The sequence below is a fragment of the Oncorhynchus nerka genome, linkage group LG4, assembly GCF_034236695.1.
Source record: "Oncorhynchus nerka isolate Pitt River linkage group LG4, Oner_Uvic_2.0, whole genome shotgun sequence".
NCBI lineage: Eukaryota > Metazoa > Chordata > Actinopteri > Salmoniformes > Salmonidae > Oncorhynchus > Oncorhynchus nerka.
This window is the reverse complement of record NC_088399.1, coordinates 11,289,181-11,314,122: the sequence shown is the minus strand read 5'-3', so window position 1 is coordinate 11,314,122 and position 24,942 is coordinate 11,289,181. Positions and strand designations below refer to the sequence as shown.

Genomic DNA, 24,942 nt, shown 5'->3' with positions numbered 1-24,942 from the left:
AGAAGAGGGGAGGGAAGATGAGAGATGGGAGAAGAGGGGAGGGAAGATGAGAAGATGGGAGGGGAGATGAGAAGAGGGGAGGGAGATGAGAAGAGGGGAGATGACAAGATGTGTGGGGAGATGAGAAGATAAGAGGGGAGGGGGAGGGGAGATGAGATTAGAAGAGAGGGGGCGAGAAGAGGGGAGGGGACATGAGGAGAGGGGAGGGCGCCCAAGCGATTTGCTTTGATCTCACACCTGGGCTACTATTTGATAACTGCGTCCCAAATGGCACCCTATTCCCTTATATAGTGCAGTAAACAGGGAATAGGGTACCATTTGGGAAGTGTTCCTATGCGCATGTGTTGATCGGAGGCGGAGAACGTCTCATGATGCTGGGTTCTTTTTTCCTGGCATTCCCTGCTGAGATTTCATTTCACGATGGGGGGGGCTAAAACAGGATACAGAACACATTGCATATTCACGAATCAGCATATCCAGACAAGCAAAGCAAGCAAGAAAGTGTAATGCTGTGGAGTCACACAGAGGTGCTTGTCCTTCATCTACCAAAGCAAGGACTACTACAGGAAATCCCTCAGGGCACCGTGAGCCCAGCAGAAATTCTGTTTAACATTAAGGGGTTCTGAAATTATTGTTTTTCAGACCATGAATTAAAATGTGCTAATTTCAAAACAATAGAGGAGAATCTTTGAACAGTTAGATAAAATGTAGGCTTCAGTCAGGGCAAAGTACGCCAGTAGTCATATAGACAAGTGTGAGGATCGGAAGTGACAGTGTTTTGTCAAGTGATATCTCCAATAATCACGCCAGGCTAAAATGACAGGGTTATAACAATTGATAAAGCTATATTTTGTTTGGCTATATTGATGATGTGTTATGATGTTGTTATTGAAATTGTCAGATCAGGCTCTTTGTTCAGCTGTCGAGCGTCATCAGAGCTAACGATCTATCATGGGACCAAACGAGCAGAGCAGACAATCAAACCACAGAGCAACGTGCTGTAAATTGGCATCGGTTGACTGGCAGACAGTCCCATTATCATTAAGGGGCTCATGTGTCGGCTTTACCAGTTCCTTGGCGGGGGGGTGGGGGTGGGCAACCGGCTTGCCTTGCCTTGATACTCTTATTAAATGAGTTGTGACTGAACGAGCGCAGAGCGCTGTGTTGTGGCCAATCGCCAGCTTGTCGGGTATTTAAGGTGCCAGATTGCTTCGGCACCGTCCTGGGAGATTCCAGTCTCCATTAGCGACAACATGGCTCCTTTCTTTCTTCCTGTCCAGCAGAACGCATCGTTTCCTGCCCAAGAGCGGGCCCATAATGACGACATGCTGTACACAAGGTCACAAGGTCACGCTACGAGCCCTGGTTGAAGAGCGCGTGAGAGAGAGCAGAGCAGCTATTAGCCAAGCCAGCTTTGAAACATGAGTTGATAATGTGTACTAGTACATTCAGCATTCCTGATGAGTGGATACTTGGGTTAGAAACGTAGCCAGGATATATCTAAGACGTCTTGGATATACTGGAAAGCCATTTGAGATCCTAGAGGCCCTAACGGAAGTAATGTACTTTGGGATTTATATAGAGTTTTTCTAAGACTCGTAGATACTTAAAATTAAGTCTGGTTGTCTTAATCTGTTGTTTTATCACAAATTTCTAAGGAGAAACTGACAGAAAAAAAATAAGGAAAATTGAAGCCTAGTTGTTGTGCAAGCTGTTTTTCCCAACAACTACCCCTCACACCTCTCTATGTGATGCTAACATCACTAGCCATTGAAACAACAGCCCAGGCAATTGGAATATATTACTGAATACAGAGACAATGCCAGTGGCTCAGATATGACCGTGCCAATACAAAGAGGTGCTATATGCAATATTCTAAGTATTTTTACATAAACTGTATAACGATTTGACTATAGCTACAGTAGGGTATAATTTCTGGGCTCTGCTCTGTTCCGTATGTGGGGGAAATTTGTACTGTTTGAACAGACTGCGTGCAAACAGACTAATCTATTCGGCTCTGGGAAGTCCATAAATCTGTCACCCTAATCTACTTTGTTCCTTGTTGATATTAGGGGGGATCAAGTTATGGGAATCGTTTTCAATAAGTGTGCTGTACAGTATGCTACACAGTCATGACATCACAGATTTGACATTTCTGTACGAGTTGATGGGAACTCTTGACCTGCCAAATAATAATAATGTAGTTCTACATAGCCATGTGGGTAGTCACTCCCCCTTCCAGAGCCGTGTGGGTAACCACTCCCCCTTCCAGAGCCGTGTGGGTAACCACTCCCCCTTCCAGAGCCGTGTGGGTAATCACTCCCCCTTCCAAGGCCGTGTGGGTAGTCACTCCCCCTTCCAGAGCCGTGTGGGTAATCACTCCCCCTTCCAGAGCGGTGTGGGTAATCACTCCCCCTTCCAGAGCGGTGTGGGTAATCACTCCCCCTTCCAGAGCAGTGTGGGTAATCACTCCCCCTTCCAGAGCGGTGTGGGTAATCACTCCCCCTTCCAGAGCGGTGTGGGTAATCACTCCCCCTTCCAGAGCGGTGTGGGTAATCACTCCCCCTTTCAGAGCCGTGTGGGTAATCACTCCCCCTTCTGTTTGCTTATTTCCACCATGACAAATAGGTTAACCTGGTTGCCATGGCTACCAAAACGAAAGCCACGATAACGCATGACCCACCTCCTCTGCTCCCCAGCTGTTTTTTTATTGAGTTTGCTGGCTGATGCGTTGTGCCATGGCACTCACTTTTCTCTCTGTTAGATAAACTCAAGACAGGTGGAAAGTGAGGAAGCTTTATCAAGAGTGCCCTTGAAATACTGTTTGACGGTAGATTTGTTTTAAGATGCGAAGCGGGCAGTTCGTATCCCTGCGTCTTAGTTGGGATCCTTGAGTATAAGTACAAACATGTCAGACTCAGACAAACAAACGCTGCAGTAGAGAAAAGCTGTGGTATCAAACACGATATGCCAAAACTACTGGATAAAATAGGGCGGTCCTCCCCCTTATCAAGCTTCCTTAATGAGGGTGTTGGTTTTTCATTTCTCCATATCAGTAGCTAGGTTTCCATCACTATCTAGGTCTCCATCCAATTGGCAACAGATTTTCATGCAAATATTCTAAAATCTGCATAAATAAAGTAAGTGCATTTTCCCACCAGAGATGCATTTCCATCAAATTGACTCGTTGCAGATAAAAAGCTGTGTGTGATGATGTAGTGCACATTAAAATAACTTAAATTAATAAATTCCAGTGTGCCGAACAAAAAAATACAAGTTAAATGGGTTTCCATTGCATTTTCAACTATACTGATGGTGTTGCGGTATATAGTGTTAAAATGAAGTGAATTGACATTTTTTGTGTTTCAATTAAATTATGCAAATAAGAGGTGGCAATTAAGTCAGGATGCTCAGCTGATTGGTTGACATACTGTACTATGAATTGAGAGATGTTGTGAATAAACTTAACAAAAATAAGAAGAAATTATATTACCAAATCAAGATAAATTACATAAAACACAATGGAACAAGACTTTGAAGTACCTTAAATAGGCAGAAAACCCAATTCATCTCCATCGTTCATTGAAGTTGATGGGTCATTTATAACAAAACCTTTCGATATTGCCAATAATTTCAATGTCTGTTTCACTAGTAAAGTGGAAAAACCCAGAAGTAAAATGACAATGTTGAACAGTGAACAATCAGATTTTTGTATAAATGATCTAATAATGAAAGAGAAGCATTGCTGTTTTGAATTTGGTCAAGGTGGGAAAACTGCATTTATCCATCAATAATGATAAGCCACCAGGTACACACAACCTTGATGGGAAGCTATGGAGAATGGTAGCAGACTGTACTGCCACCCCTATTTGCTAGATCTTTAACCAAATCCTAAAGAAGTGTGTGTGTCCACAGGCATGGAAGGAAACTAAATTAATTCCACTGCCCAAAAATAGTTAAGCACCGTTTGTTGGCCCCAACAGCCACCCAATCAGTTTTCTGCCTTTTCTTAGTAAACTGATGGGGAAAATTGTGTTTGACCAAATACAATGCTATTTTTCAGAGAACACGTTAACTACTGACTTTCAGCATGCATATAGAGAAGGGCACTCAACTTGCACTGCACTGACTATGATGACTGATGATTGGCTAAAGGAAATGAATAATAAGATGATAGTTGGAGCTGTAATTGTTAGATTTCAATGCAGCCTTTGATGTTTTTGATCATACATTGTTATTGAAGAAACTCACTTGCTATGGCTTTACATCACCTGTCATCACATGGTTGAACAGTTATTTATCCAATAGAACCCAGAGAGTGTTCTTCAATGGAAGCTTCTCTAAAATCGGATTTGTACAGTGTGGTGTCCCTCAAGGCAGTTGCCTTGGGCCGTAACTCTTCTCTGTTTTTACAAATGATTTGCCACTGATCTTACACAAATCTAGAATAACTATGTAGGTCGAGAGAAAATATTTAGTTGTCAGACCGTGATACATGGACAGGCAGTGACATATTCAATACCACCTTGTACACTCTTGCCTGCATCTAGCTGATATAGGATTGAATCATTAGTCCAACAATTGCAAATCCCTGTTTTGTTAGTTTGCTTCCGTTTAAGAAAACGGTTTTCAACAGAATCGGCGGAATGAATACACCCCTGATTATGCGTAAACACAGTTCACTTTCATAACAGCCACATTGTATTTTTAAAATTATTATGATTTGAACCTTTATTTAACTAGGCAAGTTAGTTAAGAACAAATTCTTATTTTCAATGACGGCAGAACGACAGATCTTTACCTTGTCAGCTCAGGGATTTGATCTTGCAACCTTTCGGTTACTGGCTCAACGCTCTAACCACTAGGCTACCTGCCGCCTTCTCGTATCTATACGCTCTCCTCCTCTCACCTTCTCCCTTCTCTTGTGAACTTCACAAAACCACAACACACAGCCTACATCGTTGTCACCATATTAGCTAATAGAACTAACGTGTTAGTGTACAGTCACTAAGCAGTTTGTCACTTACACAGGTGGGCCCCAGTGGCAATAAATTAATAAAACCAAAAGCTTACCTTGACTTGCAAGAGTTCCAGTGTTGTGTTGGATACTCATAGCCAGCTAGCTAACATAGCATCCCTCTTTTTGAGCACGGTGTTTGCGTAGGCTAAACTAGCTTGCTGCATTTGCTAGTAAACTGAAAGTGAAAAAAATACAATCTCTTTCTAGATTATCCTTAATTTTCTAAACTGTTCATCTATTGTCTTTCTCTCTCTTTGAGTCAACTACTCACCTCATTTTATGCACTGCAGTGCTAGCTAGCTGTAGCTTATGCATTCAGTACTAGATTCATTCTCTTATCCTTTGTTTGGGGTGGACAACATGTCAGTTCATGCTGCAAGAGCTCTGATAGGTTGGAGGACGTCCTCCGGAAGATGTCATAATTACTGTGTCAGTTTGTGGAAGGGTGTGAGAACCACGAGCCTCCTAGGTTTTGTATTGGAAGTCAATGTACCCAGAGGAGGATGGGAGCTAGCTGTCCTCCTGCTACACCTTGGTGCCACCCTAAAGAGTACTGTTGAGACTACTGTAGACCATTGCAAAAAGTGTGGTTTAATCAGTTATTTGGTGACGTGATTATATTTAGTGTAGTTTTATCTAAAAATAATAACTTTTTTAATGTTTTACTATTTTTATGAAATTCACTAAGGAGGATGGTCGTCTCCTTCCTCCTCTGAGGAGTCTCCACTGCTGGGAATACAGTTATGCATCTGTTGGTCACAGATACACTTCAAAAGTATGTGGTCACCCCTTCAAATTAGTGCATTCGGCTATTTCAGCCACACCCGTTGCAGATAGCCGTAAAAAATTGAGCACACAGCCATACATTTTCCATACACAAACATTGGCAGTATAATTGCCCGTACTGAAGAGCTTAGTGAATGTCAATGTGGCACCGTCATAGGATGCCACTTTTCCAACAAGGCAGTTTGTCAAATTTCTGCTAGAGCAACCCCAGTCAACTGTAAATGCTGTTATTGTGAAGTGGAATCGTTAGGAGCATCAACGGCTCAGCCGCGAAGTGGTAGGCCACACAAGCTAACAGAATGAAACTGCTGAAGCATGTAGCTTGTAAAAATTGTCTGTCTTCAGTTGCAAACGTCACTACTGAGTTCCAAACTGCCTCTGGAAGCAACGTCAGCACAATAACTGTTCATTGGGAGCTTCAAGAAATGGATTTCCATGGCCGAGCAGCCGCACAAGCCTAAGATCACCATGCCAAGCGTTAGCTGGTGTGGTGTAAAGCTCGCCGCCATTGGACTCTGGAGCAGTGGAAACGCATTCTCTGGAGTGATGAATCCTGCTACACCATCTGGTAGTCTGACGGACAAATATGGGTTTGGCGGATGCCAGGAAAACGCTACCTGCCCCAATGCATAGTGCCAACTGTTAAGTTAGATGGATAAAGAATAACGGTCTGGGATTGTTTTTCATGGTTTGGACTAGGACCCTTAGTTTCAGTGAAGGGAAATCTTAACGCTACAGCATACAATGACATTCTAGATGATGGCAACAGTTTGGGGAAGCTTCTCTCCTGTTTCAGCATGAAAATGCCCATAACCATACAGAAATGGTTTGTCGAGATCGGTGTGGAAGAACTTGACTGGCCTGCACAGAGCCCTGACCTTTGTTTTGTCGACTTTTAAAATTTTTACCGACAAATTAGCTGTTTTAATCGCATAAAAATATTGGATGGAAACCTGGTTAGTCTCTCTCCCCCTATCTCTCTCTCTCTCTCTCTCTCTCTCTCTCTCTCTCTCTCCTCATACAAACACCCACATTCACACATTCAATCGCTGTCATTTTGTTCTTTCCCTCCCTCTCTCTTCCCCTCTCCATCCCTATCCCTCCCCCTCTCCCTCCATGTACCTCGGTGTCCCCTCTCCTTCTCTCCCTCCCTCCCTCTCTCCATCTATCTATGTCTCCCTCCCCCTCCCCCTCTCGCTCCTGGTCCTTCTCTCTGTCTTTCTCTCTCTCTCTCTCCCCTCCTTCCCTCTCTCTCTCCCTTCTTTCCCTCTCTTTTTCTAATTTTCTCTCTCTCTGTCTCACTCCTCTCTCTCCCTTTCCCCCTCTCTCTCCCCCTCCCTCCCTCCCTCCCTCCATCTCCCTCCCTCCATCTCCCTCCCTGAGAATCTGATCCTCTTATTATCTGGGCCTCTCCAGATCGGGACAGTTTGATAAATGACTGGCTATATTTTCCTTTGCTGTTATTAGGACACAAATCCACTAGCTGTCATTCAGGGCTTCTGGTGTTGTCTGTGTGTGTTTGCCGATCCTGCCTCTGATGAATGGGCTCAATAAATAAGGAGCTGCTACAGTTCATATATCACAGTGGGTGGAGCTCAACTACTGTATGTGTGTGTGTCTCTGTACGTTAAAGAGGACTCCCTCAACCGATAAAGACAGAAAAAAGGTGTTTATGAGAGATTATTGTTGGAATTGAGCTACACTTTTTGAAGGAAGCTCTCTTAAACACACAAGGGTTGACTGATCAAGAGAATGGATAACTGTGATATTTTTTTTCTCCTGATGATACAACACTGTAGCATTCTGTTATCAGCACCAAACTAGTTTAAAGGGTAGGAAACATGAGTTTTTACTCAACATTATAACAACAGTGTGATCAAAGACTTAGTTGTAGTTATGATCTGGTTACCTATAAGTACAAACAGTTCATGTTTTTGGGTTATTACATATTTATTAATGACCTTATTTCTGGATATCTTCTAAACTACCCACAATGTGCTATTTCTCAACAACATATGGAGGATCTACTCTGTGCTACCAAGTTCGTATGCTAGCTCGGTAGCTAGTTCAAGCTGGTTAAGGTTAGCCACTAGCCATGCTAGCATGTACGATGAACAAAAATATAAACACAACATGCAACAATTTCTCAATGAGGGACATGTCTGGTGAGTATGAAGTCCATGGAAGAACTGGGACATTTTCAGCTAAGGAGGAATTGTGTACAGATCCTTGCGACATGCGGCCATGCGTTATCATGCTGAAACATGAGGTGATGGCGGCGGATGAATGGCACAACAATGGGTCTCAGGATCTCGTGTACGGTATCTCTGTGCATTCAAATTGCCATCGATAACATGCAATTGTGTTCGTTGTCCATAGCTTATGCCTGCCCATACCATAACCCGACCGCCACCATGGGGCACTCTGTTCACAACGTTGACATCAGCAAACCGCTGGCCCAGTGAAGCGCCTGCTTCCCCCTCGCTTTGGTTGCTAACTCAGCCTGCACTCTTTTAAACGTTTTACCATCAGATGGGTCCCAGCCATCAATCTGTAAGTCTCTGCTCTCTCTTTGCTTTTAATCTGCGCTTATGTTTTGGTTGTATTGTGTTAGTTGTGTTCTAGCTGGTCTCCAGTAGTTCAGCTTTAGTTTGCCAACCATAACCGTAGTGGTTGGCTAGGCTAATAGCTAAATAACTAACTTTAGCTGGCTGGCTAGCTAGCTGCTGGCTAAGATAACTGCATATAGCTAACATTCTTTGATAAATGAAGCTGTAAGCTAGGTGTTGACTCATGCACTGCTAACGTATCGTTAGTAGCCTGGTAGGGCTAAAGTTAGCAGGCTAACAGGGCTAACGTTAGCAGGTTAGTTGGCTAGCAACCTTTCAAGTTGATTTCTAACATTTCAAAAGTATTTGCTGAACATTTTAATTAAAACCTGTAGTCATGAGTGCAAACAATTTGGTTTAATTTGAAGTTATACATTTCAAGTTATTTCTGTTGGAGTTTGCATTATAGTGGATAGGCTGGCTTGCCGGGTCCTCCATATTACATCAATCCCCGGAAAACATTTTCCGACATTTTCTTTGTCATTCTTCTGATTTCTGATTAGCTCTATGTCATAACTCGAAAAAAAGAAGAAAGTCTTGGGTCTTTTGATGCATATACTAATACAAATGTTTGTTACATCTGGTTACATTTATTCTACCTAACCTTTAATATGAACCTATTAAAAACGGGCAGAAGCCTCTTCTTTGAAATGCAGCGTGTGTGTTTGTGCAGCTATGCAGTATGTCAGAGTTCAGTGCCATTGTCTTTATGGGATGTGATTGCTGTTCTTGCTTTCAGATGTGACCTTTTTACGCTGAGAAATTGATTATACGCCGTCGTAGATGTAGGGTGGCTTTCCAGAATGCATAGTGGTCTGAGACACTGTCACTTCCCATCGCAGCTGTTAATGCAATGAGTGATCGCACACACACAGCGATCCAGTCGGAACACTCCCTGCCACCCGTTGGCTAGCTTGGTGAAGAATTTAGGCCTCGCCTAGATGACAGTTTAACGTAGGCATACCTAAGAAGATATCATAACCACAGTGTTCTGTATTGTATACAGGATGTGGTCTGTTAGTCTTTTTGAGATTTATTTGTAGCACAATATATTTATTTGTAGTACAATATATTTATTTGTAGTACAATGACATAATTTGAAAAGGGGTTGTTACATTTTATGTACTGTGAATTTTTATGTACTGTGCATTTAGCCGCAGCAAAGGATAGTACCAAAAATGTTACAACCCCATACTGGTCAAAATGCTGTGAGTTAAAGGAAAGGTTCACCCATTTTTAATGTTATTGTTTTTATGCATCGCTGAGTGATGTTCTATTGATTCCCTGGGTCATTTCATGTTTTCACGTGTACCTGAGTTATTGGCATTCAAGCGGGCAGCAATTCGGGCCGGTATGACGTAGCCCTGTGATAAAGTCTCTCTCACTACACTGGAAGTTAATAGGAATACGACTTTTACATTGTGAAAACGTCTATCATACATGTCAGATTTCAATACTGGCTGATGTCATAACTCGGGAGGATGTCTTCTCATATTTTTTGCAATATTCCTACCTGAGAACTTTGTAATTTAATGGAGGATCTAGCACATTCTTCCTATCTGTCTGTCTGTTTAGTCCAGGGTGAATTGCAAGGTGCCATTGTCAGAGATATTATAGAAAGGAGATTGGAATCAAATGAAAGAAGGAGCGTATAATGCCCCACCCAGCAGGCTGTCGACCAATCGCGTTCCCGTTGTCATGCTGCGTCACGCAATTGCTAAGCTATTGGTCAAGCATTCCCTTCTCAAAGTATGTCGATAAACGTGCCTATTTTCCTCGAAAGTATGTAATGTCAGAATTCCAAAGCTAGATGATATTACAGAGAGCCAGTTAATTATCTCACATCTCTGTAAAGATTTGCGATGTTGTACTTCTTGGTGACGAAATTTGTGCTAATGTTGGGTTTTTGAGCTAGCGCCCAATAGACTCCCGTTCATGTGCTACTTGTCCCAGAATCACCCAGAATGCACCGTGCGGCCCATTGACGTAGCATGGGCTTTGTTTTCCATCTCCTCAAAGTATGTCTGCTGTTGCGATTGTTAGACTCCACTCTGTGAGGCATCTTCAGGTTGAACATGGTGAGATTGGGGACTCCTAAACTGATAGTGTAGTTTGTTTAGATGATTTTACAGCTAACTAGCTACTTTACACTCTGATATTGTATTTGGTGTTATTGTGTGTAGCTATGTTTGCTAGCTAGCTAGCCAGCCAGCCCGTAGGGAGAGCATTACATAGTTGACTTGAGCTGAAAAATATTTCCACAATGATTTTCCATGTTGTTACCAACCTTATTATTACGCTAAAATGAAACATTTGTTCACAAAAAAATATTGTTCTCACATATTAGTGTTAAATTAAAGGAATGAGTGGTTTTTGGTGGATTTTTCCATTAATATTTGTGAATTTAGCATTTAAAATTTTGCCAGCTATCCTTTTAACTAACGGTACGACTGCATGCTATATCACACCTACCTTTGTCTGTGTTTCCTGCTAACACCTTGTTCCAGCTTCGTAGCGACACTATCTACAATGGAATGCACTTACACTTCTCCTCCTTCCTCTCCGCACCTGTTTTCACACTTCCCATGTTTCCCCTTTTCTTTCTTTCCCTTCCCTTTCTTTTCCCCTCCTTTTGTCTGCCTATCTGTCTGTCTGTCTGTGTGCAGGTGACTTCTATTCCCTTCTGTCCAAACTCCTAGGCGAGAGCGAGGACGTAGTCCACGTGCATAAGTATACGCCCGGCGAGGCGCAGAGTGCCCAGGCCAAACTGGTGGCTCAGATTGATAGCATAATTCAAAAGAAGGACCTGGGCTGGCCCAGTCCCAGGCTAGGCTTCCTGGACAGAGAGGATGCTATACTGGTGAGGGACAGAGTGCACAAGTTTCACCAGTTAGAGGCTACGGCCAGGCCTCCCGGGAGCAAGCTAATGCCAGCTAACGCCCTGGTCGAGATTGACGATGATGATGAAGAAGGTGGGTTTTCCGGGGGGTTGACATCAACCGTGTTTGAAAGACGTCTTTTTGCTTTGGCATGTTTCAATTCCAAGGCATGCCCTTATGTGATTTCAAATTATTATTCTTTTTTACATTTATTATTATTCCCATGTCCTCCCATTTCATTGCGCTCATTAATCAGGTATAGTGAGGCTCCACATAATCACCCAGTGTTGGCGCTATAGCCTACATGCTGATGAGACTGGAAGTGTAGCTGGTCCAGGGATAACTTTAGGCTCTGATCGAACTGGTTCAGATTAAGAGACATGAAGCAAAGGCTGATTCCAGACCAGTGTTTAGCATGCCCAATTTTGGCTCTATTCTCAGAGGTGATTTGATTGATTGATTGATTGATTTATGGATTGAAATTAATAGACCATTTTTTAAAAATACATACAGTACATTAAGGGCGCTCCGCCACAATTTTTAAGAAAATCGCCAAGATTTACACAAAGCTTAAAGGAGTTGAAATAAGACTAGATTAGGACTTCCTGGTGTGTTTCTTTCCCCTTTGTAACATCCCTCTCTTTGTTGTTAAAACAAAGCTTGCTGACAGCTGCAAAAAAAATCTAATTAAACGTTTGGCTTGAGTAGGTTCCCTTTTACTCAATACCAATTGAGTTGTTTTTTTGTGTGTCTTTTATACCAACCAGCTGTTAGCGAGGCGGAGCTCTTGTTGTGACTTGCTCAATTCCAGTTTCCATGTCAAATCTCAAACGACATCAGGGATACGTCCTATCGGCCCGCCCGTCCCGGCTCTATCAATCCGGTGTGGAAAATCCAATTACCAACACAAACGGGTGTAAATTAATTTGATTTCATGCATATGCTCCTGTTTTTGGGGGCGGTGGCGAGAAGACCGGTTGGAGCGCCTTGTTGTCTCCCGGCCAGACTTTAACCAACTAATTGCCATTCCTCTCCACATTATACCATGACTTATTCATACAGTAGAGAAGCTTTCAGCTGTTTGTCTGAGGGTTGGTGCCCCAGTCGTACCTTTGAGTGCAGAAACTGCCTAGGGAAGTCAGCCAGCCAGCGTGGAATGGAGTTGCAGGCAGTGAATGTTGGCATATTGAACATCGACTGGGTCGTGTGGTATTTGAAGATGTAAATCTGAGTTTTTCTGTGAAAGAGGATATTTGAAAAGGGCTTATGTTCTATATGACGTATTCATATTCATTACGTAAGCCCGACATAAGCACTTTACATAATCATTCATTACTTGTCAAGTAAACATTTTGTTGTTGTGAATGTGAAACCCTTTTAAGGCTTTGGCCTAGCGACTTTTCAAACACGTTTTTAGCACATACTAAATCCACTCAATGATTCTTGATTGAAAATGCCATCCCCGCGACATGATAGGCTCTTTTCAATCATCAAACCATTTTAATAAGGCGACGAAGTGTCCTGAGGTGTTCACTACACCTGATTGCTTATCCAGTGCTGGTGTTTACGTTCAACTGGACATTTGACCTTTTGACCTGAATTACAGTACAGTAATGCCTTCTAGCCAAATGTCGGTCCAACCAACATTTCACAAAGTCTCTCTTGCAGCCGTTGATGTTGTTTTGTTTTTATTTATCAGAAGTTTGCAGAGTATGTTTGTGGTTGTGTACGACATGCTCACGCTTCATTATTCTGTAGATTAATATGATTACATGCATCATTACATGCTATTGCACTCTGCTCTGTCTTATTAGCCCTATAATGAAAACCTCAATGTGGTTTCATTTCATTAGCTAAACTGTTGCAGTTAATTTTTATCCAATGCTAGCAATTTCGAAAATGTTTTTTGGTCGAGGGCCATAAGACATGCTTAACATAAGCTTTGTCTCATTATGTGTTTACTTATGTCTAGTAATTGTCTACAGTGAATGGTCTTTGACCTAGTTACCATATCAACGAGAGAAGAGCACGAGCAGGAAAATCCACTCAAGCAACTAAATGTGAATAGATTTTTCAGGCTAATGCGTCAGTAGTAGCCAGAAATGTGTTTACGTTCACTTCCATTAGACTCACAGCAACCTTTTGTTTGAGCTCAGCAGCCTATCATCCTCCACTGTCCTCTCAAGCAATTCCAAAAATGGTGTCTTGCTGAATGCAGATGTTTTTTATTTTTTATTTAACCTATATTTATTTAGGAAGTCCCATTTGAAATCAGAATACTTATTTTACAAGGGAGACCTGGCAATGTACAGTGTATGTCAAATCATTCCACTTTAGATTAATCCAAACTATTAGCAGATTAGCAGATTATTAGGAAACAGTGGGTGATGACGTGAGACAAGAGATCATTGCACCGGGGCGGCTAGGAATCTATTTGGTTTACATTACCCCATGCTAACGAACGACTTGCCAGATGTCATTTTTCCCTCCTTGGAAACGACCCTATGGTATTGTTAAGCTGACCACAGGTTTCTGGCGTTCCTCTCTCTCTCTGTGTGTGCGCGTGTGTGTGTGTGTGTGTGTGTAGAGTACCATCTGGAAGAGGTGACGGACTGGCCAGAGAGCCCACTCCAGCTGGGTCAGGTGTCCGGTTTGGCCCTGGACTCAGACGACAACCTGGTCATCTTCCACAGGGGAGACCACCAATGGGGGGTCAAGTAAGTAGCTATGATGATGTTACATATACAGTCGTGGCCAAAAGTTTTGAGAATGACGCATATTAATTTCCACAAAGTTTTCTGCTTCAGTGTCTTTAGATATTTTTGTCAGATGTTACTATGGAATACTGAAGTATAATTAAAAGCATTTCATAAGTGTCAAAGGCTTTTATTGACGTTGATGCATAGAGTCAATATTTGCAGTGTTGACCCTTCTTTTCCAAGACCTCTGCAATCCGCCCTGGCATGTTGTCAATTAACATCTGGGCAACATCCTGACTGAGGGCAGCCCATTCTTGCATAATCAATGCTTGGACTTTGTCAGAATTTGTGGGTTTTTGTTTGTCCACCCACCTCTTGACGATTGACCACAAGTTCTCAATGGGATTAAGGTCTGGGGAGTTTCCTGGCCATAGACCCAAAATAACAATGTTTTGTTCTTAGTTATCTTAGTTATCACTTGTGCCTTATGGCAAGGTGCTCCATCATGCTTGAAAATGCATTGTCATCACTAAACTGTTCCTGGATGGTTGGGAGAAGTTGCTCTTGGAGGATGCGTTGGTTCCATTCTGTATTCATGGCTGTATTCTTAGGTAAATTGTGAGTGAGCCCATTCCCTTGGCTGAGAAGCAACCTCACACATAAATGGTCTCAGGATGCTTTACTGTTGGCATGACACAGGACTGATGGTTGCACTCACCTTGTCTTCTCCGGACAAGCTTTTTTCCGGATGCCCCAAACAATCGGAAAGGGGATTCATCAGAGAAAATGCCTTTACCCCAGTCCTCAGCAGTACAATCCATGTACCTTCAAGTCTGTCCCTGATGTTTTTCCTGGAGAGAAGTTGCTTATTTGCTGCCCTTCTTGACACCAGGCCATCCTCCAAAAGTCTTCGCCTCACTGTGCGTGCAGATGCACTCACACCTGCCTGCTGCCATTCCTCAGCAATCTCTGTACTGGTGGTGCCCCGATCCTGCAGCTGAATCAACTTTAGGAGACGGTCCTGGCGCTTGCTGGACTTTCTTGGGCGCCCTGAAGCCTTCTTCACAACAATTGAACCGCTCTCCTTGAAGTTGTTGATGAGCCGATAAATGGTTGATTTAGGTGCAATCTTACTGGCAGCAATATCCTTGCCTGTGAAGCCCTTTTTGTGCAAAGCAATGATGACTGCACGTGTTTCCTTGCAGGTAACCATGGATGACAGAGGAAAAACAATGATTCCAAGCACCACCCTCCTTTTGAAGCTTCCAGTCTGTTATTTGAACAGCATGACAGAGTGATCTCCAGCCTTGTCCTCGTCAACACTCACACCTGTGTTAACGAGAGAATCACTGACATGATGTCAGCTGGTCCTTTTGTGACTGAAATGCAGTGGAAATGTTTTTTGGGGATTAAGTTTATTTGCATGGCAAAGAGGGACTTTGCAATTCATCTGATCACTCTTCATAACATTCTGGAGTATATGCAAATTGCCATCATACAGACTGAGGCAGCAGACTTTGTGAAAAATAATATTTGTGGCATTCTCAAAACTTTTGGCCACGACTGTACCGTTATACTGTTTCCCTACTGTAATGTTTATCTGAGAGAGGACCACTGTCTTCTTTATTTAACCAGAAGATCTCTTAAAGGTGCACTCCGGGATCTTAAGCACAACAAATTCGTAAACATTTGTATTTATTTTATTTATTTTTCCGTTATTTTACCAGGTAAGTTGACTGAGAACACGTTCTCATTTGCAGCAACGACCTGGGGAATAGTTACAGGGGAGAGGAGGGGGATGAATGAGCCAATTGTAAACTGGGGATTATTAGGTGACCGTGATGGTTTGAGGGCCAGATTGGGAATTTAGCCAGGACACCGGGGTTAACACCCCTACTCTTACGATAAGTGCCATGGGATCTTTAATGACCTCAGAGAGTCAGGACACCCGTTTAACGTCCCATCCGAAAGACGGCACCCAACACAGGGCAGTGTTTCCCCTAAATGCACTGAGAAGCGGCGCACCGCCGCTACTAAATCGTGGCTGCCACTGCAAAAATTGTTTGCAGGAAACTAGCATTAAAACTGTCAAATGTTCTCTGCTCCATGCCAAAATGTGTAGCTGTGCTTTAAAACAGCAAAATGTTGTCTCTGCTGCCAAGAGAAGGGCCTCTAAAATCGTGCCATTGCCCACGCCAGGGTTTCCGTCAGCCGCTAATGGCCGTAAAAGAAATACATAGAAAAGCCGATAAATAAATTTGGCACCAGCCAATTGTTCAGCAGAAAGAAAAAAAATCCCATTGCGAAATAATGCTTTTTAGCCTATTCAAAATCAAATTAAATCAATTCAACGTTTATTGGTCACGTGCGCCGAATACAGCAGGTGTAGACCTTACAGTGAAATGCTTACGTACAGGCCCTAACCAACAGTGCGATTTTTAAGTAAAAAAATAGGTATTCGGTGACGTAAATACCAGTTGATGTAAATATATTTGACCAGTCAATGCTTATCTGTCTATGGGTTAATTTGCATAATTCCTTGGAATTAAATATGCCCGTGTCATGCATCTTATTTATCACACATACAGCATACAGCGCCTTTTAGCTGTAGCCAAATGGACATTTGCTCTTAGCCTACTGCTATGTGTGCATTGCTGCACTAATAATGTTAAGAAATAATGGTTTATCAACATTTAAAAAATTATAAATTAGCCCAGGCCTACTGGTTGTATGAATTTGTGATCTATCGTCTCACAACAGTCCCAATCTGTTTAGGCAAGATCGTTCTTGACAAGCTGACCAGTAGAATAGGTAAACTTTTCTGCTATGGGGGAAAGTAGATTGACAGGGTCTTATAGGCGACGTGTTGATTAAGGCTAAGGGAAGCTTTCCCTAAGTAAATTATATAGCTTAATTAGCCAACTTCTGTCTCTACATAAAACCATTCAAAATAGCCAACTAATGCATGATTTGGCCAGAGGATCATTAGCATACCCAAGCCTAAAAAATATTGCATTGCCTACAGTCTGAGCGAAAGGCAACGTGCGCAATTTGTTCAGCGTGCGTTGCAAATTCCAAATACAGTTGAAGTTTACATACACTTAAGTCATTAAGTCATTAAAACTTGTTTTTAAACCACTCCACACATTTCTTGTTAACAAACTATAGTTTTGGCAAGTCGGTGAGGACATCTACTTTGTGTATGACACAAATAATTCACTGTATCACATTTCCAGTGGGTCAGTAGTTTACATACACTAGGTTGACTGTGCCTTTAAACAGCTTGGAAAATTCCAGAAAATTATGTCATGGCTTTAGAAGCTTCTGATAGGCTAATTGACATAATTTGACTCAATTGGAGGTGTACCTGTGGATGTATTTCAAGGCCGACCTTCAAACTCAGTGCCTCTTTGCTTGACATCATGGGAAAATCATAAGAAATCAGCCAAGTCCTCAGAAAAATAATTGTAGACCTCCACTAGTCTGGTTCATCAATGGTTCATCAATTTCCAAACGCCTGAAGGTGCCACGCTCATCTGTACAAGCAATAGTACACAAGTATAAATACCATGGGACCACACAGCCGCCAAACCGCTCAGGAAGGAGACACCTTCTGTCTCCTAGAGATGAATGTACTTTGGTGCGAAAAGTGCAAATCAATCCCAGAACAACAGCAAAGGACCTTGTGAAGATGCTGGAGGAAACAGGTACAAAAGTATCTATTTTCACAGTAAAACGAGTCCTATATCGACATAACCTGAAAGGCCGCTCAGCAAGGAAGAAGCCACTGCTCCAAAACCGCCATAAAAAAGCCAGACTACGGTTTGCAACTGCAAATGGGGACAAAGGTTGTACTTTTTGGAGAAACATCTTCTGGTCTGATGAAACAAAAATAGATCTGCTTGGCCATAATGACCATCGTTATGTTTGGAGGATAACGGGGGAGGCGGGCAAGCCGAAGAACGCCATGCCAACCGTGAAGCACGGGGGTGGCAGCATCATGCTGTGGGGGTGCTTTGCTGCAGGGGGGACTGGTGCACTTCACAAAATAGATGGCGTCATGAGGCAGGAAAATTCTGTGGATATATTGAAGCAACATCTCAAGACATCAGTCAGGGAGTTAAAGCTTGGTCGCAAATGGGTCTTCCAAATGGACAATGACCCCAAGCACACTTCCAAAGTTGTGGCAAAATGGCTTAAGGACAACAAAGTCAAGGTATTGGAGTGGCCATCACAAAGCCATGACCTCAATCCTATAGAAAATTTGTGGGCAGAACTGAAAAGGCGTGTGCGAGCAAGGAGGCCCACAAACCTCACTCAGTTACATCAGCTTTGTCAGGAGGAATGGGCCAAAATTCATCCAACTTATTGTGGGAAGCTTGTGGAAGGCTACCTGAAACGATTGAACCAAGTTCAACAATTTAAAGGCAATGCTACCAAATACTGATTGAGTGTATGTAAACTTCTGACCCATTGGGAATGTGCTCAAATAAATCACTCTCTACTATTATTCTGACATTTCACATTCTTAAAATAAAGTGGTGATCCTAACTGACCAAAGACAGGGAATTTTTTTACTGGGATTAAATGTCAGGAATTGTGAAAAACTGAGTTTAAGTGTATTTGGCTAAGGTGTATGTAAACTTCCGACTTCAACTGTAGATGATTGTTGAGTTGCTACTCTCAGTGAAAAGGCCCATCCATGCATATCGCACTATTTCAAAAGTACAATTGCGGGAAAACATAGTTTGAGAAGAAAAGGGCTATTGCTGTAAAAAGAAGACATTGAAAAGACTCTAATCTGTCATTCAGTAATCAAAATGATCAATTTAGTGGCCTCCCGGGTGGCGCAGTGGTCTAAGGCACTGCATCGCAATGCTAGCTGTGCCACCAGAGACTCTGGGTTCGAGCAGCCGGCTGCGACCGGGAGGTCCATGGGGCGACGCACAATTGGCCTCGTCCGGGTTAGGGAGGGTTTGGCCGGTAGGGATATCCTTGTCTCATTGCGCACTAGCGACTCCTGTGGCAGGCCGGGCGCAGTGCGCGCTGACCAGGTCGCTAGGTGCACGGTGTTTCCTCCGACACATTGGTGCGGCTGGCTTCCGAGTTGGATGCGCGCTGTGTTAAGAAGCAGTGCGGCTTGGTTGTGTTTCGGAGGATGCACGGCTCTCGACCTTTGTCTCTCCCGAGCTAGTACGGGACTTTTAGCGATGAGACAAGACCGTAACTACTAACAATTGGATACCACGAAATTGGGGAGAAAAAGGGGTAAAAAAATGAATAAAATTGTATCAACTTTAATTGGGCGAACAACAGTAGGCCTATAAGCCTATCTTGTTGGCACCAGCGGAGAGCATCGGCCATGCCACTGGTGAGTGCTCACTGCGCATATTCACCCTTAATCAGCGTTGGCTCAGTGCCGCTTAAAAGTTTGTTTTTGGACAATGGACGTCATATTCATTTCGTGTCTCCCCTTCTCGTAGGCCTGTTATATGGACAACATTGGTTTTATTGATTGTTTGTCCGTGTCAGCAGAGTAGTCTACCCTGTAATTTGTCGTATTAAAAAAGATTCTGCTAATGTCTCCAGTCATATAAAGTGTAGTTGAATTGCTTTAAATATGTTTTTCCCAATGCAAAGAAAGACGACACGTTAACGTTATGTTGTCAGTCATGCATTGAACGGTATATTTTGCGAACAGTGATTGAGATATCTTATTATCCTAAATTATGACTATCCAATCTACTCATCACGTTACCCTTACAAAAGGACTGCAGTTTTGAAACTGCTGTTAAAGTGCAGAAACTGCAGTTGGCTGTGGTGTTTTCGATGCAGTAATATACAATAATATTATACTGCACTCTAACTGCAGTTACACTGCAAAATTACTGTAGTAAAACATAAATAATATTTGGGACACAGTATTTGCAGCATACTTCAGCTACACTGCAGTCTGACTGCAATCTTTTTTTGTAAGGGTAGGAATAGTAGGCCATCTTACCCAAGTCTGCAAATGCAATGATGTATGGAATGCTTTGTTATAAAGATGCATTTTTATGGTGAAAATGTACTCCCCTAAACTTGGAACTCACGCTCTGCCTATGCATAGTCTAGTGATTTAGCTGTTCATTACTTGTCTTGTTGTCTGAGGAAAAATAAATGTGGACAGTTATGCCGCATTCACGCGCTAGTCAGAACTAGGAAAACTTTGGAAATATCCATCTTGCTAACTGGTTTGAACGTGACACATGTTTAACTTAACTACAACCTATTAGCGAGTCGAACATTTCTGAGTTTCCTAGTTCCGACTAGCACGCGAACGCGACGTCATTCTAACGCCTTCAAAGTGCGCGGTAAGGACACATGTCATTGCCTCCTCGATTTGCACGTTCTGTTAAGACGAATTACCATAATCTTAATGTGATTTCTGTCATTCTGATCACCGTGGGTGGATGCCCTAATTAGGTTACCGGTACACTTCTACAATGTCCCGTAAATTAAAATGCTGCCGGTCAAATGTCCAATGCCACATTTTCATTACGGAAACCCTGGCCCACGCCCACTTTCACCGCCGCTGAAAAAAATCCTAGGATAAACATTGGCATTGTCTTGCATTGCAACACTTCCAAGTCTTTAGAAAGCTGGAAATCGATGTTCCTGGTGCTGGTGCTTAATAATTAATTAATTAGTTAATTCATTCATTAACCATTTCCTCTCATCTCGGTCTATTGGAGCTTAATATTCAGACAATGACACCATTTCCTCTCATCTCAGTCTATTGGAGCTTAATATTCAGACAATGACACCATTTCCTCTCATCTCAGTCTATTGGAGCTTAATATTCAGACAATGACACCATTTCCTCTCATCTCGGTCTATTGTGAAGTGCTCCATACAACTACTCAGACATTTTTGACTTTATCAGACTGTCAGCGATGTCCAAATACTGTTAAATGGACTTTTGGACCGGAGATAATTTAGACCTATCACCTATGTCTACTTACCCACATCCATTCAGATCAGTGGTGAATGGAATACAAGGGGGACAAGTAATTTAAGAGTGTTGGGATATTTTCCCTGGTCTGTCCACTGTGCAAACAAACTGCAAACAAACAGACTTTTGAGATTAGCTCCAGGCACAGGCACAAACCAGTTTAGTGAGGCTGAAGTAATGGATAATTGCAAATAGATTGTCAGTTAGTGAAGTCCCTTCTCTCGAATGATCCAGTTTTACTTTCCTCCAAATCAGATAAGACTTTTATGTAGATAGTGGTGCATCCCTTTAAGGCTGTGTGGGTGTGTCCTAAATGGAAGCCTTTCCCTGTTTAGTGCACTACTTTTGACCAGGGCCCACTATGTCGGGAATAAGGTACAATTTGGGATGCAGCCTGTGTCTCTTGATGTTTGGCAGGCTGAGCCCAAGGTTCCTTCTGTCTTCATGTTTCAAACTGTTTGTTTTGTTCAGAGGGAGCAATAGGGATACAGTCTGTAGACTGGAGTCAGTAATTGGGGCACTGTGTTCCTCCAGTGTTCAGGGTTGTAACCTGTCACTAGGCCAGGAATATGTAGACCCCCCCCATGCAAATTCAAACCTCTCCCAGGTGTCCTGATTAGCATAACTAGACAGGCAATGTGGGCAAAGTGATGAAAGAGTGAAGACGCCATCGGCTTTGGTAATGTGTTTTTAAAAAAAAACGGGTTTCTGAATTCGTGATTGTAACTTTTGGTAACAGTAACCAGGTTTCCATCCAACCTTTTTTGTGAGTACATGTCGGATAAAACATTTAATGACGGCAAATGTCGACAAAACAAAATACACTAGACAAGGTGGGATTTTTTTTGTGTCGGTACAATGAATTATGCGAGAAATGTTGGTGGAAGCTCTTTTATGCACAACAACCATCATATCGAAGTAAACTTGGGAGTCACACGATGACATGTTGTGTGGTCCTCCCGCTACGACTCATCAGGAAGTATGCAGTTTATTAGGAAACAGAAGAAATACATTATGATAAACTTCACAGGGTGGTGAAAGTGCACTGTGATGAGCTTGATGCTCCTTTCCAATAAATATCGAGGGTTTTATTCCGGTGACATGATGATCCATTCTTGGCTGCCGTTTGACTTTTGTTCATAATAATAATCGTGTAGGATAGGATTGGAGCGGCAGGGTAGCCTAGTGGTTAGAGCGTTGGATTAGTAACCGGAAGGTTGCAAGTTCAAATCCCTGAGCTGACAAGGTACAAATCTGTTGTTCTGCCCCTGAACAGGCAGTTAACCCACTGTTCCTAGGCCGTCATTGAAAATAAGAATTTGTTCTTAACTGACTTAACTAGTTAAATAAAGGTTAAAAAATAAATAAATATATGTGCGCTGTAGCGAACATGTGCAAATATCAGAGTTTGCACACTCGCTATATAATGCAATATTTCTTGTGAGAAAACCATCAGTAGAGTTGAAAATGCGATGGAAACCCATTTAACTTGTATTTTTTATTTGGGTACATGTGAATTTAACCGCAAAAGGTATTTTATGTGGACTACAGGAATGTGCCACTTACAGCACTTTATCTGAAACATATCAATTTGATGGAAACATCTCTGGAGGGAAAATGTGGATTTTATAATATTTACATGAAAATTGGTTGCCAATTGGATGGAAACCTAGCTAGTGTAGTATAGGGATCACATATTAGGCACTAATTTTGCAGTTTATAAGTGTGTATAGAAATAGCTTATTAGGCATTTATCTTATTATCATCAATTTACTAGGCCTTGAATTGGTGACAATAATGAATTTCTAACAGTTGGAAGCTTAGTCCTCTTTTATGAAATCAGTTTGTGATGAATGGTGAGTGTAAGTATGGACTTGTTTCACTCCCCTTAAGCAACATGTTTTTAAAGTAAACAAGAGCATAGACATTTTTGTCTCTGTTTTTAAATGTATCGTTGTAAAAAGCGTAGTGAAGAAGATTCACAATAATTGAGTTTACAACAAAAACATGTTTTTTTTTAATGACCAAACCGTGTATTTCTAAATATATATATAAAATAATATTACATTTACATTTAACATTACATTTAAGTCATTTAGCAGACGCTCTTATCCAGAGCGACTTACAAATTGGTGCTTTCACCTTATGACATCCAGTGGAACAGCCACTTTACAATAGTGCATCTAAATCTTTTAAGGGGGGTGAGAAGGATTACTTTATCCTATCCTAGGTATTCCTTAAAGAGGTGGGGTTTCAGGTGTCTCCGGAAGGTGGTGATTGACTCCGCTGTCCTGGCGTCGTGAGGGAGTTTGTTCCACCATCGGGGGGCCAGAGCAGCGAACAGTTTTGACTGGGCTGAGCGGGAACTGTACTTCCTCAGTGGTAGGGAGGCGAGCAGGCCAGAGGTGGATGAACGCAGTGCCCTTGTTTGGGTGTAGGGCCTGATCAGAGCCTGGAGGTACTGAGGTGCCGTTCCCCTCACAGCTCCGTAGGCAAGCACCATGGTCTTGTAGCGGATGCGAGCTTCAACTGGAAGCCAGTGGAGAGAGCGGAGGAGCGGGGTGACGTGAGAGAACTTGGGAAGGTTGAACACCAGACGGGCTGCGGCGTTCTGGATGAGTTGTAGGGGTTTAATGGCACAGGCAGGGAGCCCAGCCAACAGCGAGTTGCAGTAATCCAGACAGGAGATGACAAGTGCCTGGATTAGGACCTGCGCCGCTTCCTGTGTGAGGCAGGGTCGTACTCTGCGGATGTTGTAGAGCATGAACCTACAGGAACGGGCCACCGCCTTGATGTTAGTTGAGAACGACAGGGTGTTGTCCAGGATCATGCCAAGGTTCTTAGCGCTCTGGGAGGAGGACACGATGGAGTTGTCAACCGTGATGGCGAGATCATGGAACGGGCAGTCCTTCCCGGGAGGAAGAGCAGCTCCGTCTTGCCGAGGTTCAGCTTGAGGTGGTGATCCGTCATCCACACTGATATGTCTGCCAGACATGCAGAGATGCGATTCGCCACCTGGTCATCAGAGGGGGGAAAGGAGAAGATTAATTGTGTGTCGTCTGCATAGCAATGATAGGAGAGACCATGTGAGGTTATGACAGAGCCAAGTGACTTGGTGTATAGCGAGAATAGGAGAGGGCCTAGAACAGAGCCCTGGGGGACACCAGTGGTGAGAGCGCGTGGTGAGGAGACAGATTCTCGCCACGCCACCTGGTAGGAGCGACCTGTCAGGTAGGACGCAATCCAAGCATGGGCCGCACCGGAGATGCCCAACTCGGAGAGGGTGGAGAGGAGGATCTGATGGTTCACAGTATCGAAGGCAGCTGATAGGTCTAGAAGGATGAGAGCAGAGGAGAGAGAGTTAGCTTTAGCAGTGCGGAGTGCCTCCGTGATACAGAGAAGAGCAGTCTCAGTTGAATGACTAGTCTTGAAACCTGACTGATTTGGATCAAGAAGGTCATTCTGAGAGAGATAGCGGGAGAGCTGGCCAAGGACGGCACGTTCAAGAGTTTTGGAGAGAAAAGAAAGAAGGGATACTGGTCTGTAGTTGTTGACATCGGAGGGATCGAGTGTAGGTTTTTTCAGAAGGGGTGCAACTCTCGCTCTCTTGAAGACGGGAGGGACGTAGCCAGCGGTCAGGGATGAGTTGATGAGCGAGGTGAGGTAAGGGAGAAGGTCACCGGAAATGGTCTGGAGAAGAGAGGAGGGGATAGGGTCAAGCGGGCAGGTTGTTGGGCGGCCGGCCGTCACAAGACGCGAGATGTCATCTGGAGAGAGAGGGGAGAAAGAGGTCAGAGCACAGGGTAGGGCAGTGTGAGCAGAACCAGCGGTGTCGTTTGACTTAGCAAACGAGGATCGGATGTCGTCGACCTTCTTTTCAAAATGGTTGACGAAGTCATCTGCAGAGAGGGAGGAGGGGGAGGATTCAGGAGGGAGGAGAAGGTGGCAAAGAGCT

The 24,942-nt window shown here is 43.1% G+C and overlaps 1 protein-coding gene across 5 annotated transcripts in view; it reads left to right on the top strand.

Moving 5' to 3' along the window:
• pam (peptidylglycine alpha-amidating monooxygenase) overlaps positions 1 to 24,942 on the top strand; it is a 156,399-nt gene that overhangs the window by 93,185 nt on the left and 38,272 nt on the right. For 4 of the 5 annotated variants that reach the window (XM_065017215.1, XM_029646549.2, XM_065017216.1 and 1 more), the window contains exons 16-17: positions 11,082 to 11,387; positions 13,882 to 14,011. In XM_065017215.1, coding sequence (XP_064873287.1) covers positions 11,082 to 11,387; positions 13,882 to 14,011 — 436 coding nt within the window. The remainder of the gene's footprint in view (positions 1 to 11,081; positions 11,388 to 13,881; positions 14,012 to 24,942) is intronic. The other variant, XM_029646556.2, reaches the window with a different exon arrangement.